Raw genomic sequence first — 15,276 nt, 5'->3', positions numbered from 1 at the left:
GAACCATTGTAAAGTTCACAGTTCAATCGTAAAAAAATGAGTTACCGACATTTTTATCAAAACATGATAAAATAACATATATATTAATGTAAATTCGAACATGATATCTGCCATGCTACAATAAGGTGATATGTCCTGATACAATTAATGATATCTACCATGATAAAAATCTTATCAAACTTTAAATTTAAGACACCAATGAACATACAATATTATTGCAGAGAACTAGCATACCATAAGGTTCTGATTGTTTGCCTTGTGATGTGACTAAGGTTCTGATTGTTTGCCTTATGATGTGACTGAGGTTCTGATTGTTTGCCTTGTGTGTGACTGAGGTTCTGATTGTTTGCCTTATGATGTGACTAAGGTTCTGATTGCTTGCCTTGTGATGTGACTAAGGTTCTGATTGTTTGCCTTGTGATGTGACTAAGGTTCTGATTGTTTGCCTTATGATGTGACTTAGGTTCTGATTGTTTGCCTTATGATGTGACTAAGGTTCTGATTGTTTGCCTTATGGTTTGACTAAGGTTCTGATTGTTTGCCTTGTGATGTGACTAAGGTTCTGATTGTTTGCCTTATGATGTGACTGAGGTTCTGATTGTTTGCCTTATGGTGTGTACCTTATGGTGTGACTGAGGTTCTGATTGTTTGCCTTATGATGTGACTGAGGTTCTGATTGTTTGCCTTATGATATGACTAAGGTTCTGATTGTTTGCCTTGTGATGTGACTAAGGTTCTGATTGTTTGCCTTATGATGTGACTAAGGTTCTGATTGTTTGCCTTATGATGTGACTAAGGTTCTGATTGTTTGCCTTATGATGTGACTAAGGTTCTGATTGTTTGCTTTATGGTGTGACTAAGGTTCTGATTGTTTGCCTTATGATGTGACTGAGGTTCTGATTGTTTGCCTTGTGATGTGACTAAGGTTCTGATTGTTTGCCTTATGATGTGACTAAGGTTCTGATTGTTTGCCTAATGATGTGACTAAGGTTCTGATTGTTTGCCTTATGATGTGACTAAGGTTCTGATTGCTTGCCTTATGCGGTACTGATTGTTTGCCTTATGATGTGACTAAGGTTCTGATTGTTTGCCTTATGATGTGACTAAGGTTCTGATTAATTGCCTTATGATGTGACTAAGGTTCTGATTGTTTGCCTTATGATGTGACTAAGGTTCTGATTGATTGCCTTGTGATGTGACTAAGGTTCTGATTGTTTGCCTTATGGTGTGACTAAGGTTTTGATTGTTTGCCTTATGATGTGACTAAGGTTCTGATTGTTTGCCTTGTGATGTGACTAAGGTTCTGATTGTTTGCCTTATGATGTGACTGAGGTTCTGATTGTTTGCCTTGTGTGTGACTGAGGTTCTGATTGTTTGCCTTATGATGTGACTAAGGTTCTGATTGTTTGCCTTATGATGTGACTTAGGTTCTGATTGTTTGCCTTATGATGTGACTAAGGTTCTGATTGTTTGCCTTATGGTTTGACTAAGGTTCTGATTGTTTGCCTTGTGATGTGACTAAGGTTCTGATTGTTTGCCTTATGGTGTGTACCTTATGGTGTGACTGAGGTTCTGATTGTTTGCCTTATGATGTGACTGAGGTTCTGATTGTTTGCCTTATGATGTGACTGAGGTTCTGATTGTTTGCCTTATGATGTGACTAAGGTTCTGATTGTTTGCCTTGTGATGTGACTAAGGTTCTGATTGCTTTCCTTATGATGTGACTAAGGTTCTGATTGTTTGCCTTATGATGTGACTGAGATTCTGATTGTTTGTCTTGTGATGTGACTAAGGTTCTGATTGTTTGCCTTATGATGTGACTAAGGTTCTGATTGCTTGCCTTATGGTGTGACTAAGGTTCTGATTGTTTGCCTTATGATGTGACTGAGGTTCTGATTGTTTGCCTTATGATGTGACTAAGTTCTGATTGTTTGCCTTATGATGTGACTAAGGTTCTGATTGTTTGCCTTATGATGTGACTAAGGTTCTGATTGCTTGCCTTATGCGGTACTGATTGTTTGCCTTATGATGTGACTAAGGTTCTGATTGTTTGCCTTACGATGTGATTAAGGTTCTGATTAATTGCCTTATGGTGTGACTAAGGTTCTGATTGTTTGCCTTATGATGTGACTGAGGTTCTGATTGTTTGCCTTATGATGTGACTAAGGTTCTGATTGTTTGCCTTGTGATGTGACTAAGGTTCTGATTGTTTGCCTTGTGATGTGACTAAGGTTCTGATTGTTTGCCTTGTGGTGTGACTAAGGTTCTGATTGTTTGCTTTGTGATGTGACTAAGGTTCTGATTGTTTGCCTTGTGATGTGACTGAGGTTTGTGATGTGAATAAGGTTCTGATTGTTTGCCTTATGATGTGACTTAGGTTCTGATTGTTTGCCTTATGATGTGACTAAGGTTCTGATTGTTTGCCTTATGATGTGACTAAGGTTCTGATTGTTTGCCTTATGGTGTGACTAAGGTTCTGATTGTTTGCCTTATGATGTGACTGAGGTTCTGATTGTTTGCCTTATGATGTGACTAAGGTTCTGATTGTTTGCCTTATGATGTGACTAAGGTTCTTTTGGTGAGAATGACATATAGAATTTAGAACATGTCCCGGTTAGGAGAAAATATTAAATACGGATGATAAGAAATAAAATTACAGTATGGGTATTCAAGTTCACAATTATTGCCTAATGTAGACGTAATTTAAGAAACTGCAAAGCACTCCAAGGTTAAACAACTTGGATATAGATTGATTTTAACACACCATTTCATTTACATATTTGTTTCCAGGTAAAGACATCATAACAGAAGATAACAGTTCAATGATAGCATTAGCTGCAGGTCTAACCTTTTTATTTCCTATAGTTGTCGCACTTATTATAAACGTTTGTAATAGACACTGTCGTAAAAAGCCTGCCAATCGACTTCCGATTGTCGCGAGAAGTCGCTCAAGAGATAGCATCGTCAACCAGGCTTTATTTGACGCACCACCTAGTTACAATTTACTATTCGGTCATAATTCAACCGTTGCTAGTACAGAAAACTTAATTCAAAGTGAAACTCGATCATCACATGAAGAACCTATATCAAATGACCACCAACCAAATCAGATCTGTATTCATACACTACCTTCCTCGAACAGTTTACCGATAAATTCCGAATCGGTATCTGAAGCTGATAGTTGTTACAGACAGTTCCGGGACAGAATCAAGAAACTTCCGGGAATGCATTTATCAGTTATGGACATGTATAATCAGTATCGAGACAGTAGTAGTACAACACCTCCACCATCTTATAACGAGGCTCTGGTTATACTTGCTACTCTTCCGGGAAAACAAGAAGAGTCCTGATTCATCAAATGCTATAATTTGTTATTCATATGTGCCATTTCATAAATGTGTCAAAGTTATGTGCCAAACAACCAAAACTGCAGAAATCCAATACTTATTATCTTTGAAGTGTACCTCATTTATTAAAAGGTAGAACACAAAGTAATCTAGCATAATATGAGCAACGTTGTCAAATATTTAAAGAGATATTGTTCTTTTGAACATTATGTGTGCGAGAGGATCCAGTTCTAATTGAATTTGTTTTATAGATTTAATTGTTATTTATTAAATTGTTAATAATTATAAATATATTTTCCTATATGATACTTATAACTGTAAGTTATAGTTCGATTAACGAGTTTATATTTATGTACTTATAGAAGGGTACATGTATCTTACCAGACACGAGGAAGCATTCACTTCTGTGCTTCATTATATAGTATCCTTGGCTTCAATATTCATCGTGTCTCTTTACTGTCCGCAGACATTTCATTAAAACCAGAATCATTTCATAAGATAAGAGACAAGAGGCATTTGTTAATGCTAGACATTATATATATAACAGAACAAGGAGAATTAGGTCCAATTGGCAGTTCCCACTAAGGAAATATATAGATGTTTATCAATCTTTACAGACTTTTACAGTATAAAAACTTCATTGATATGAACCAAAAGAGATGTGGGTGAACGTTTAGACAGAAACCAAAGTAAACAAACAACAAAAAAACATTTACAATTAAAGTTTTGATAAAGGCAACCAATTTAGCATTGTTGTAAGATCTTTGAAAACTGTCTTTATCAGTGTACTAACATTGATTTTATTTAAATAGTTTGATACACAACTTCAAACATATATTACAGATGATAACACTTATATGCCTACATCTTGAAGTTACTTATATTTTGGTATTGCAAAAGATCATGCTTTCTCAGACTGCATATGGCTTCTCTTGCCTAATCTGTTGGAGTTTAACTGATAGATATTTTAGTCTATTGATTTGATTGATTAATTGGTGTTTAACGCCACTTTTAACACTTTAATGCTATTCCGTGGCGGTCAGCTTTTATTGGTGCCCGGAGAGAGCCACTGACCTTCTGTAGGAAAACTGACAATCCCAGTCAATTAAGATTGGAGTCGAGCGCACCTGCCATATGCGGGATACAAACTATCAACCTCGGTGTAACAGGGTACTGATACGGTAGTTCAACAACTTACACCCCTCGGCACCGAGGCCCCTTTTAGTCTAGGAAAAACGATTATTGATCAATTGAGTTCAGCTTAGGACAATATTCTAGTAACTGCGAGTAGTCTTATATCAGCACTCAGTGTCTTTTGTCTTTTTCTTATTTGTTTAGTGCTCAATAGCAATCCTATGGTTCAAGCCCTTTCTTACAGATTTTTATATAAGGAAGCAGTTTGTTCTTATGTTGTGTTGTAACAACATTGTCCCACGTAAGAGAAGGGCGAATAGATAAAAAGAAACATTGTTTAACCCCGAACAATCATTGTTTGGCTCTCCCAAGCCATGATCATGCTTTTCCGGGGGTGTTGTTGATTGTAGTTTTCAACCATATTTGTTTTTCGCTTTTATACCCTCCGGTATGAGTTCATTGTTAATAGCTGTCGGGTCCTTCTATAGTCTACCCTACGGTATGAGTTCATTGTTAATAGACGCCGGGTCCTTTTATAGCTTACCCTACGGCATGAATTCATTGTTAATAGTCGCCGGGTCCTTTTATAGCCTACACTACGGTATGAGTTCATTGTTAATAGTCGCCTGGTCTAGTCGCCGGGTCCTTTTATAGCTTATCATACGGTATTAGTTCATTGTTAATAGCCGCCGGGTCCTTTTATAGCCTTCCCTACGGTACGAGTTCATTGTTAATAGCCGCCGGGTACTTTTATAGCTTACCCTACGGTATAACCCTACGGTATAAGTTCGTTGTTAATAGCGGCCGTGTCCTTTTATAGCTTACCCTACGGTATTGGTTCATTGTTAATAACCACCGAGTCCTTTCATAGCTTACCTTACGGTATGAGTTCATTGTAAATAGCGGCTGGCCGTTTAATAGCTTACAATACGGTATGACTTCATTGTTAATAGCCACCGGGGCCTTTAATAGCTTATCCTACGGTATGAGTTCATTGTTAATAGCTGCCGGGTCCTTTTATAGCCTACCCTATGGTATGAGTTCATTGTTAATAGTCGCCGGGTCCTTTTATAGCCTACCCTACGGTATAAGTTCATTGTTAATAGCCGCCGGGTTCTTTTATAGCTTACCCTACGGTATGATTCGACATTGTTAATAGCCGCCTGGTCCTTTTATAGCTTACCCTGCGATGACTTCATTGTTTATAGCCGCTGGGTCCTTTTATAGCTTATCCTACGGTATGAGTTCATTGTGAATTGCCACCGGGTCCTTTTATAGCTTACCCTACGGTATGACTTCATTGTAAATAGCGACTGGGTCCTTTTATAGCCTACCCTACGGTATGAGTTCATTGTTAATAGCCGCTGGGTCCTTTTATAGCTTATCCTACGGTATGAGTTCATTGTGAATAGCCACCGGGTCATTTTATAGCTTACCCTACGGTATGACTTCATTGTTAATAGCGGCCGGGTCCTTTTATAGCTTACCCTACGTCATGAGTTTGTAGTCGATAACCGTACGGTGACCTGCAGTTGTTCACATATTTGACCTTTTGGCTTTATGGATAGTTGTCTCATTTTCAATCTCACTACATCTCGTCATTTTTATGTCTAGATGTCTTTATTACGGATTTTGACATCTCTTTTGGGTCTTCTTACCAAAAAAAAATCATTCTGAAATAAATTAAAATGAATTCGTATTGTTAAACGATTTCCTTCGAAACAAAATTTTACATAAAAATGTATAATTAGCAATATTGTGGAAATAATGTTCAGCACTATATTACTTCTGTCATGTTGATGGTATGAATGTATTCAAAATCATTGAAAAATCTTTGAGGTATATTATTTAGTCTCTTAAATATTCATATTCCATAAGATTTTCATACTGGGAGTAATATAAATAACAGGCAAATTGAACATACTTCATTTGGTAAAATCTAAAATATATATGCGTTCAAAATCGTTTATCATCAAATATGACTCATAACCGGATTTTATAGGCATGATCGTGTGACACGACAAGTGCCACCCGTAAATCTGGATATTATGATGTAGGAAATGTTGGTGGTTTTAATTAGGTACATTATATTTCATATTTTGAGTTAATACATATTTCAAAAATTCTTATGTTAAAGAGATGCTTCATCAGTTAGCTATTTAGTACCAACATATTTAAAACAGAGATGGAACATAACGTATGGGTCGAAGGTCAAACCATTTATGAAACCTAGAAGAAAGATTTAAAGTTGGAGTTGGACTGAAGGTTGATACATTTAAACAATTTTTAGTAGAAGTACATGTGGTGTGACGATATTCATTGATCTTGATATTCTTACCGCACAAATTTATATAATAATCCAATTGTTCCGATTAGACTGGCATAGATGGGGCATTTTTATTACTCATTTATATATCAAAACGGTTACGTAGTATTAGACTAGGCATTTATGCACGATTACATATAAATTACAAAAAACCACAGTGAACCCGTGAGACATTCCTTAAATTACACGTTCCTCTAAGGCGCTAAATAAACCAAAATATGACGACAGCCAAAATAATTCGACTTGTGGTCAGTCAGGAACTGTTAACCTCTCCGTAGAACCTGATTATACTCACGATGAGGATCATGTTGCGTAATTTCGTATGTGGTTTTCTTTAGTCATAGCGTAATGTTTTTTGTCATATCGGGATTTTTGTAACGATGACATACTTTTGGTATTCACGGTCTGTTATTCATTCACAATTATGGCAATGCCATCTGTCCACTTTTGAAGACGGTAAAATTGACCTTAATATGTTTCTTGTTTTTTTTCGCCATTGGATTGCTGTCTCATTGACGTATACTATTCTTTGTTTTAAATTATACACTTTTGACCTCTTATGAATTGAAATCTAATTCACGAAACTATAGTGGAATATACTTTGTCATCATATGCATCTTATTTTATCAATGACCTATTTCTTTGAACAGATCTAAAGAGTTTTTTCTAAGAGAATCCGCAAAACAGTTGGGTACATTAGTCAGGTTTGCATACATGATTTCTTCTGTCAAGGCAAAACTCTAGTATCCAATGCTCTATTTTAAACATTTTAATAGAATGAATAAAAAAAGAATTGCATTTTCAATATATCTTAAGTATTTCAAACGTTAACTTTATAATGTTAGCATTTTAGATACGTATTTTGTGTTTGCAGAATGTTGGAAGTTGTGTGGTTCTTCTTTATTACGTCATCATAAGTCAATAAACACACTATAGCTTGCCGTTAAGTGACTTTGTAGCGCCATGTTAACGCTGGGAAACAGCCGAGGCACAACTTACAACACATGTTATGATTTACAGATAATTGAATTTAAGCAATATCATTTTCTTTTGACCTATGATCAGAATTTATGTTAGTGGATTATGTCATGTCATTATGAGTACTTATTAAAATGAATCGATATATTCTGCAACCAAAAGTAAAGAACACATCAATACAACAGAAATAACCATAAAGGGCACATCTCAACAAAATTTTATATTAAAAGCTTGTTACAAACACATATAATATATATTAATGCAACACAAAGCAAACCTGAATCATATGAATGCAAGAAATAAAGAAATTTGACTACTTCTGTCCTCAGTTTGAATGACTGCTTATGTCCTCAGTTCTAATGACTGCTCCTATCCTCAGTATTAATGACTGCTTATGTCATTAGTTCGAATGAATTCTCCTATCCTCAGTGTCAATGACTGCTTATGTTCTTAGTTCGAATGAATGCTCCTATCGTCAGTGTGAATGGCTGTTTCTGTCCTCAAGTCTAAAGACTGCTTCTGTCCTCAGTTCGAATGACTGTTTCTGTCCTCGGTTCTACTGACTGCTTCTGTCCTAGGTTCCAAAGACTGCTGCTGTCCTCAGTTCTAATGACTGCTTCTGTCCGCAGTTCTAATGACTGCTTCTGCCCTCAGTTCTAATGACTTCTTTTATCCTCAGTTCTAATGACTGATTCTGTCCTCAGTTCTAATGACTGCTTCTGTTCTCAGTTCTAATGACTGCTTCTGTCCACAGTTCGCATGACTGCTTCTGTCCTCAGTTCTAATGACTGTTTCTGTCCTTAGTTCTAATGACTTCCTCTGTCCTCAGTTCTAAAGATTGCTTCTGTTCTCAGTTCTAATGACTGCGTCTATTCTCAGTTGTAATAACTGCTTCTGTCCTCAGTTCTAATGACTGCTTTTATCCTCAATTGTAATAACTTCTTCTATCCTCAGCCCTTATGACTGCTTATATCCTCAGTTCTCATGACTGTTTATGTTCTCAGTTCTAATGACTGTTTCTGTCCTTGGTTCTACTGACTGCTGCTGTCCTCAGTTCTTATGACTGCTTCTATCCTCAGTTGTAATGACTACTTTTATCCTCAGTTGTAATGACTGCTTTTATCCTCAGTTGTAATAACTGCTTCTGTCCGCAGTTCTAATGACTGATTCTGTCCTCAGTTCTAATAACTGCTTCTGTCCTTAGAACTTATGACTGCTTCTGTCCTCAGTTATATTGTCTGCTTCTGTCCTCAGTTCTAATGACTGCTTTTTTTCTTTAGTTCTAATGACTGCTTCTATTCTTAGTTCAAATGACTTCTTCTGTCCTCAGTTCTAAACACTGCTTCTGTCATCAGTTCTAAAATAAGAATAAGGAGATGTAGTATGCTTCTGTCCTCAGTTCTAATGACTGCTTCTGTCCTCAGTTCTAATGACTGCTTCTGTCCTCAGTTCTAATGACTGCTTTTATCCGCAGTTCTAATGACCTTTTCTATCCTCAGTTCGAATGACTGCTTTTATCCTCAGTTTGCATGACTGTTTATGTCCTCAGTTCTAATGACTGCTTCTATCCTCAGTGTTGATGACTGCTTCTGTCCTCAGTTCGAATGACTTCTTCTGTCCTTAGTTCTAATTACTGCTTCTGTCCTCACTTCGAATGACTGCTTTTATCCTCAGTTTGCATGACTGTTTATGTCCACAGTTCTAATGACTGCTTTTATCCTCAGTTCTGATGACTGCTTCGGTCCTCAGTTCTTAAGACTGCTTTTGTTCTCAGTTCTAATGATTACTTCTGTCCTCAGTTCTAATGACTGCTTCTGTCCTCAGTTCTAATGAATCCTTCTGTCCTCAGTTCCAATGACTGCTTTTATCCTCAGTTCAAATGACTGTTTATGACATCAGTTCGAATGACTGCTTCTGTCCTCCGTTCTAATGACTACTTTTGTCCTCAGTTCTAATGACTTCTTCTATCCTCAGTTCTTATGATAGCTTTTGTCTTCAGTTCGAATGACTGCTTATGTCCTCAGTTCTAATGACTGCTTCTGTCCTCAGTTTTAATGACTGCTTCTGTCCTCAGTTCTAATGGCTGCTTCTGTCCTCATTTATAATTACTTCTTCTGTCCTCAGTTCGTTCTAATGACTGCTTCTGTCCTCAGTTATAATGACTGCTTCTGTTCTCAGTTCTAATGACTGCTACTGTCCTCAGTTCTTATGACTGCTTCTGTCCTCAGTTATAATGACTGCTTCTGTTCTCAGTTATAATGACTGCTTCTGTTCTCAGTTCTAATGACTGCTTCTGTCCTCAGTTATAATTACTTCTTTTGTCCTCAGTTCTAATGACTGCTTATATCCTCAGTTCGAATAACTGCTTTTGTCCTTAGTTATAATGACTGATTTTGTTCTCAGTTTGATTGACTTCTTCTGTCCTAAGCGTTAATGACTGCTTTTATCCTGGACCTTTTGATAAGGAATGGTCCTCGTTTTCCAAAACACGAAAAAAAATTGTAAAGCCCGTCTTCTTTAGTAATTCTACAATATCAACTTTTTTATTTATAGCCATGCTCACTTTTACGGAGTTTGGTTAAACAATTTCTTATAATAAGATCGTGTAACATTAGAAAAAAAAAATCTTCAACTGGTCCAAGTTCAATAGTTTGTATGAACTGTTTATTATATTTTTAATCAAAATTTTAATTTTTGTTATTTTACTCTCTTAATCAGAATCTTGAGTGTTTTAACTATTTTTGATTTTTCATTATTTTCTACTTGATGAATTATATCTATACCAAACATGATATTCTTGGCATATTTATATAAAGAATATGTAACCATGTTTGACAACATAAAATCTTCTTTTAAAAGGTTGTGTATGTTTTCTGCGTGAAGTCTTGCTCGAGGTAAATCAGAGCGAATCAAAATAAAATGTTCCACTCGCAATATTCAAAGCTCTGATCTATAAAATGAAGTGGATCAATTTTGTGTTTATAGTTCTTGAAAGAGTCTTTAGACTATGATTCAGGTTATTATAATTATTGTTTACCCATTATAGCGCTATAAAATAAATATACATATACATGTAGTTTCTGTAGTAGAGAATTGATAAGAAGTAGTGGATTCGTAAACGATAATCAACGAGCGACTTTAGTCGCAAGTTGATTATCGTTTCCGAATCCACTACTTCTTATCAATTCTCTAGCTTAACCCATTTCTAGTAAAACGACTGTCTGTTTTACGTTTTGACAATGAATCAACGATATCTCATAAAAATAGTTTCGTATTTTGTCTTTTTTATTCTATAATAGCTGGAAATGATTAAATCCACACGGTTCGCATCTATATTTAGACATTTGACAAGTTAACATAAGTTTAAAATAACTTGAATGGGGTGTTAGCTCCCCTTTTTAACACCAGATTTTATTTTTGTATATAATACATATTTCATATAATGTTTAATCATTACAAATTATTTAAATTGAATAGATTTTGGTATATTTAATTTATTCAAAAAGACGTACATTAATATACAGAATTTATTTATCTTGTTTTGAAAAGTTAAAAAATTTTAATTACCAAAATTTAGAACCTTCAAAATGTATTTATATATATATTTAGCAACTTGAATTGGTATATTGGAGATTAATCACCGTGAAGCCGTTCTTAGTCAGATAAATATTACTAGCGTTGATGCCATAAACCTGCCATTTCATGATAATGCTCAAATTCATGTTGCTTTCCATAAGTATTAAAAGTATGTGCTAACGATTTAAATTGAACAATTATATTTAAATTGTGTTTAAACTGTTTCCGTTTCATTAAGTTAAGATTATTTTAACGTTATTACATTTGGCATATATCGTTCACCGGTCAATAAACTAGTTTTATCTGTGGTACGCATTCTGAATCCCCATCAGAATTGCTCTTGCTACGGACTTACAATGAATAAGTATGTGGATTTCATTCATTTACCATCAAGCTGTTCATAGCCGTGATCGTCTAGTCGTTGGTAACGAATGTCATAACGGTGGTATTAGCAGTGCAAAGTTCGAACCTAGTATCCGGAATGAAATTTTTTCATTGTAATTTTTTTCTGCACCAAAATATTGTTTTAATCCTAGAACATGTAAAAGTATTCTATATATTTCATTTTCATATAATGGCGATGATTTTGTTTCTGTTTTTACTGTCAAAGAAGTAGTTTTAACCCATTTCTTAAAAAAAAAACATCACACACAAAATAAAAAAAAAATCAATAAACATGAACAAACCAAGATATATATATATTTCATTAGATTACAAAAGTGAATTATTAGTGAGACAGAAATACAGTTAAATGACATGTATTGACAATTAAGCGCTTTAAGAGTACTATTCATATAATGATAGATGTCAGCCATCGTGGTCTAGTGGTATCATGCATAGACTGAAGAGTATTGATTATAAAGAAAATACGCGCGGGTTCGAATTCTACACATGCCACTCGTTTTTGAGAGGATAAAAGATCGTAAGTTAAAAGGTTAAAGTTATAATTTAAGTTCTCTTAAGTTAATACTGTGGTCAGTGGATTCTTGAAAAATAATCTACAGTAAGAACAATAGACTGACGTCAGAGAAATGGGTTAAATATAATTATATCCCTACATTCTGTGATAATGTGTTAGATATGCGCCGCGATATAGCCTTTTTGTGCTGGTGCGGCATAAGCAATCACCAACCAATCTTAGATGAAAAAATCCTGAATAATATTTGAATTAAATTTCGAACATTCTTGATTTTTTGTTCTTGACTTATGTCATGCATATAAACTTTCTTTATAATGTAATGATATCCAGCATGACTAAGGAAAACTTTAGAAATTTCTACAAGTATAAGGATCAATAGATAACTTAATTTTCCTTGTCCTTTTTTATGACCGAGTGAAGTATGCCAAATTAATCGTAACAGTCCAATCAAAATGTTTACAACGTCACAACTTTAAATTGTGTGATGAAGGTGTCTTTATGTTCATTGTTTGATCGATCAACAATAAAGTAAACAAGGTCCGCTTTATTTTGATTATTTTGATTGGAAATCTTACCACATCTACTTATTTTATAAAAATAATTTCGAAACAATTTCTTTTTCCCAGAACCATCGCCATCGAGAAGAAAAAGTGCATTGAAACCATAACTTGGTGTTGATTGTAGATCGTTACATGTCTCTGATAAATTCGTTCACAAATATACAAACTCGCGGTGATTCAAAGCTTGATACTTGGTTTATTGACAACTGTCTGATTTTGAAGACCATATATTAACCTGTAGATGTTTTGTTGTTTTATTGTCGAATGGTTGCCGACTCGTTCAAGTAAATCTCTCATTCTATTTTTTTTTACATTCACATGCGTGCTCTATAATATTGGTTGAAATATTTTGTTTTATTTACTAGTATATGATTATACGAAATGTAACTGAATTTAAATAATTATAAGATGACATTTCTTAACCTACCTTGTATCATCATGTCGTATATTGAATCAAACATAAAATAACTATGTTTCAATCTGTCAAAGTTTTTACTGCTTTCAACAGCATGGGCTTAAGGCATGACTTACTAATTCAGTTATATATTCGTTACTAATGTGCCTCTAAAAATATAATTTCAATTAACTTCTATGATAAGACTTCATTAAGCTGTTAAGGTTTTTTTTCATTATTCCTCAGCATCAGTAATAGCTACTTTATCTAGATGTGCATTTCTATTTCGTTGTTCAAGTAGGTGGTCATCCTCTTTAGAGCTATACTGTGCAGGTCTAACTTGTGTCTTAACTTCTTATTTTAAATATTGTGGTATTTAAAGGCAAAGTGGAGGTTTGAGTGGACGTGAAAGTGACTAAACCATCCAATATTCATGTTGGCCTGTACCAATTTAGACTATATGGACCATGTGTTGACTATGTCAAGTCAGGGAATCTGGACCATGTGTCGACTATGGCAAGTCAGGGTATCTGGACCATGTGTCGACTATGGCAAGTCAGGGTAGCTGGACCATGTGTCGACTATGGCAAGTCAGGGTATCTGGACCATATAACTTTTTATTTGACATATGGCATTTAGATTCATGGGAAATATTGAAGCACTGTTCGCAATTAATAAATCTTTTATTAAAATCAATATCTTTTTCTAGCTGTCCGTGGTGAAGAATATTGTAAAATATCATTTTAAACACGAGTCCTTCTAATCTATTGCTGCCATGTTTTACATTTGATACTCCTATAGGGGTAAATTCAGTAAAAAATCTCCCATTGACTGTAATGCTAATCTATGTCTTGAATTAAATTTATACCTGATTTACCTTTAGAAATTAGAAAATTTCATATATCATTCATGAAAGTACAAATATAGCCCTATGATTTGCAACAATAAAAACATAGGGTCATGCGGCATTTTTGGGCCTTCACATGGCCTTGTTTACAAACACTGTAGATTCGCACTTAATTCCTTCACTGACCCCCATTACTTTTCAACCCTGTAGTAAAAAAATTTAGTACATTCAGCATTTATTTTTTATTTTTTTTCAACTCTAGTTTTTATCCATCTATCAAAAAATATTTATTACAAACATTATCTACCAATCAGAAGAGCACATGACTTCAGTTTTATACAGAAAGCTCTCCCCCAAATGGGCGGTCCCTGATGACGTATATTTATTTACTGAATTTACCCCTATACTTCTCTTTAACAAAGGTGTATTCTGGTTCCTGCATTTTACGTTTAACGGGAGATAACTATAAAATATAACGTCTGACTTTTTAGTCTATTTTCTATTTCAACAGATTTATGATCATATATATCATGTTCAGTAGGGGTATTGGTGAGAAATTAAGCCGACAGCCGCACAGACGATCTAGACTCTCTTTGGTTGGAAAATAAGCATACATTAATGTATATACCTCGACAGAATGAGATAATAATTACTGTAGAATGCATGGTTGCAGACTTTTGGCTGTATTTCCGTATTTGATGTATAAATACACAGCTACGTTTGGTGTGAATAGAGACGTTATATCCGATACCTTGTGTAGAGAGTGCTACGATATCTGCATGTTAAAGAACATTGCTCAGATGTATCTACTTTAATGGCATTTTTAGTGCATGTTGCTCCAATGTCAATCTAATTAAAATATAGATCTCTGAGTTCGTTATCCTCATACGAGCATGCGAGCTGTTATAGATCTGAATATTAATCAGATTGCTCCGATGTACCTATTTAGTATCTGTTTAATGGCAGTTTGTCTGCAAGTTGCTCTGTGTACATAATTATTATATGTGACATAGCAAGTGGTATGCATGTATATCAGATGTACCTATTTTATTTCTGCTAAAATTAAAGTTTGTATGCATTTTGCTTTGATGTACCTATTAACTATCTATTTGATTTGCAGTTTGTTTGCATGTGGTTTCGACGTACCTATTAACTATCTATTTAGATTGCATTTTGGATGCATGTGGTTCGGATG

At 34.9% G+C, this 15,276-nt stretch overlaps 1 protein-coding gene across 32 annotated transcripts; it reads left to right on the top strand.

Annotated features, from left to right (window-relative positions):
- The first annotated feature begins 239 nt into the window (after window positions 1-239).
- LOC127737283 (uncharacterized) lies at window positions 240-3,636 on the top strand. 32 transcript variants are annotated; one of them, XR_007999364.1, is made up of 5 exons: window positions 240-272; window positions 766-820; window positions 1,428-1,459; window positions 2,200-2,231; window positions 2,570-2,826. XR_007999364.1 is itself a non-coding variant. In XM_052247850.1 (2 exons), exon 2 carries the CDS (start codon window positions 2,823-2,825, stop codon window positions 3,348-3,350), a length of 528 nt encoding a protein of 175 aa, XP_052103810.1. In that variant the 5' UTR covers window positions 2,138-2,231; window positions 2,570-2,822; the 3' UTR covers window positions 3,351-3,636. The 32 variants fall into 32 exon arrangements, 1 of the variants encoding a protein (XP_052103810.1); XR_007999367.1 differs by lacking the exon at window positions 2,200-2,231 and adding an exon at window positions 1,492-1,523; XR_007999365.1 differs by lacking the exon at window positions 1,428-1,459 and adding an exon at window positions 1,364-1,395.
- Window positions 3,637-15,276: the final 11,640 nt, after the last annotated feature.

Source organism: Mytilus californianus, unplaced genomic scaffold, assembly GCF_021869535.1.
Source record: "Mytilus californianus isolate M0D057914Y unplaced genomic scaffold, xbMytCali1.0.p SCAF_4, whole genome shotgun sequence".
Classification (NCBI taxonomy): domain Eukaryota; kingdom Metazoa; phylum Mollusca; class Bivalvia; order Mytilida; family Mytilidae; genus Mytilus; species Mytilus californianus.
The sequence above is the reverse complement of the archived record's forward strand: the minus strand, read 5'-3'. Positions and strand labels throughout refer to the sequence as shown.

Coding starts and splice junctions, on each gene's coding strand:
- LOC127737283 (XM_052247850.1), top strand. CDS start 2,823: ATGATAGCATTAGCTGCAGGTCTAACCTTTTTATTTCCTATAGTTGTC.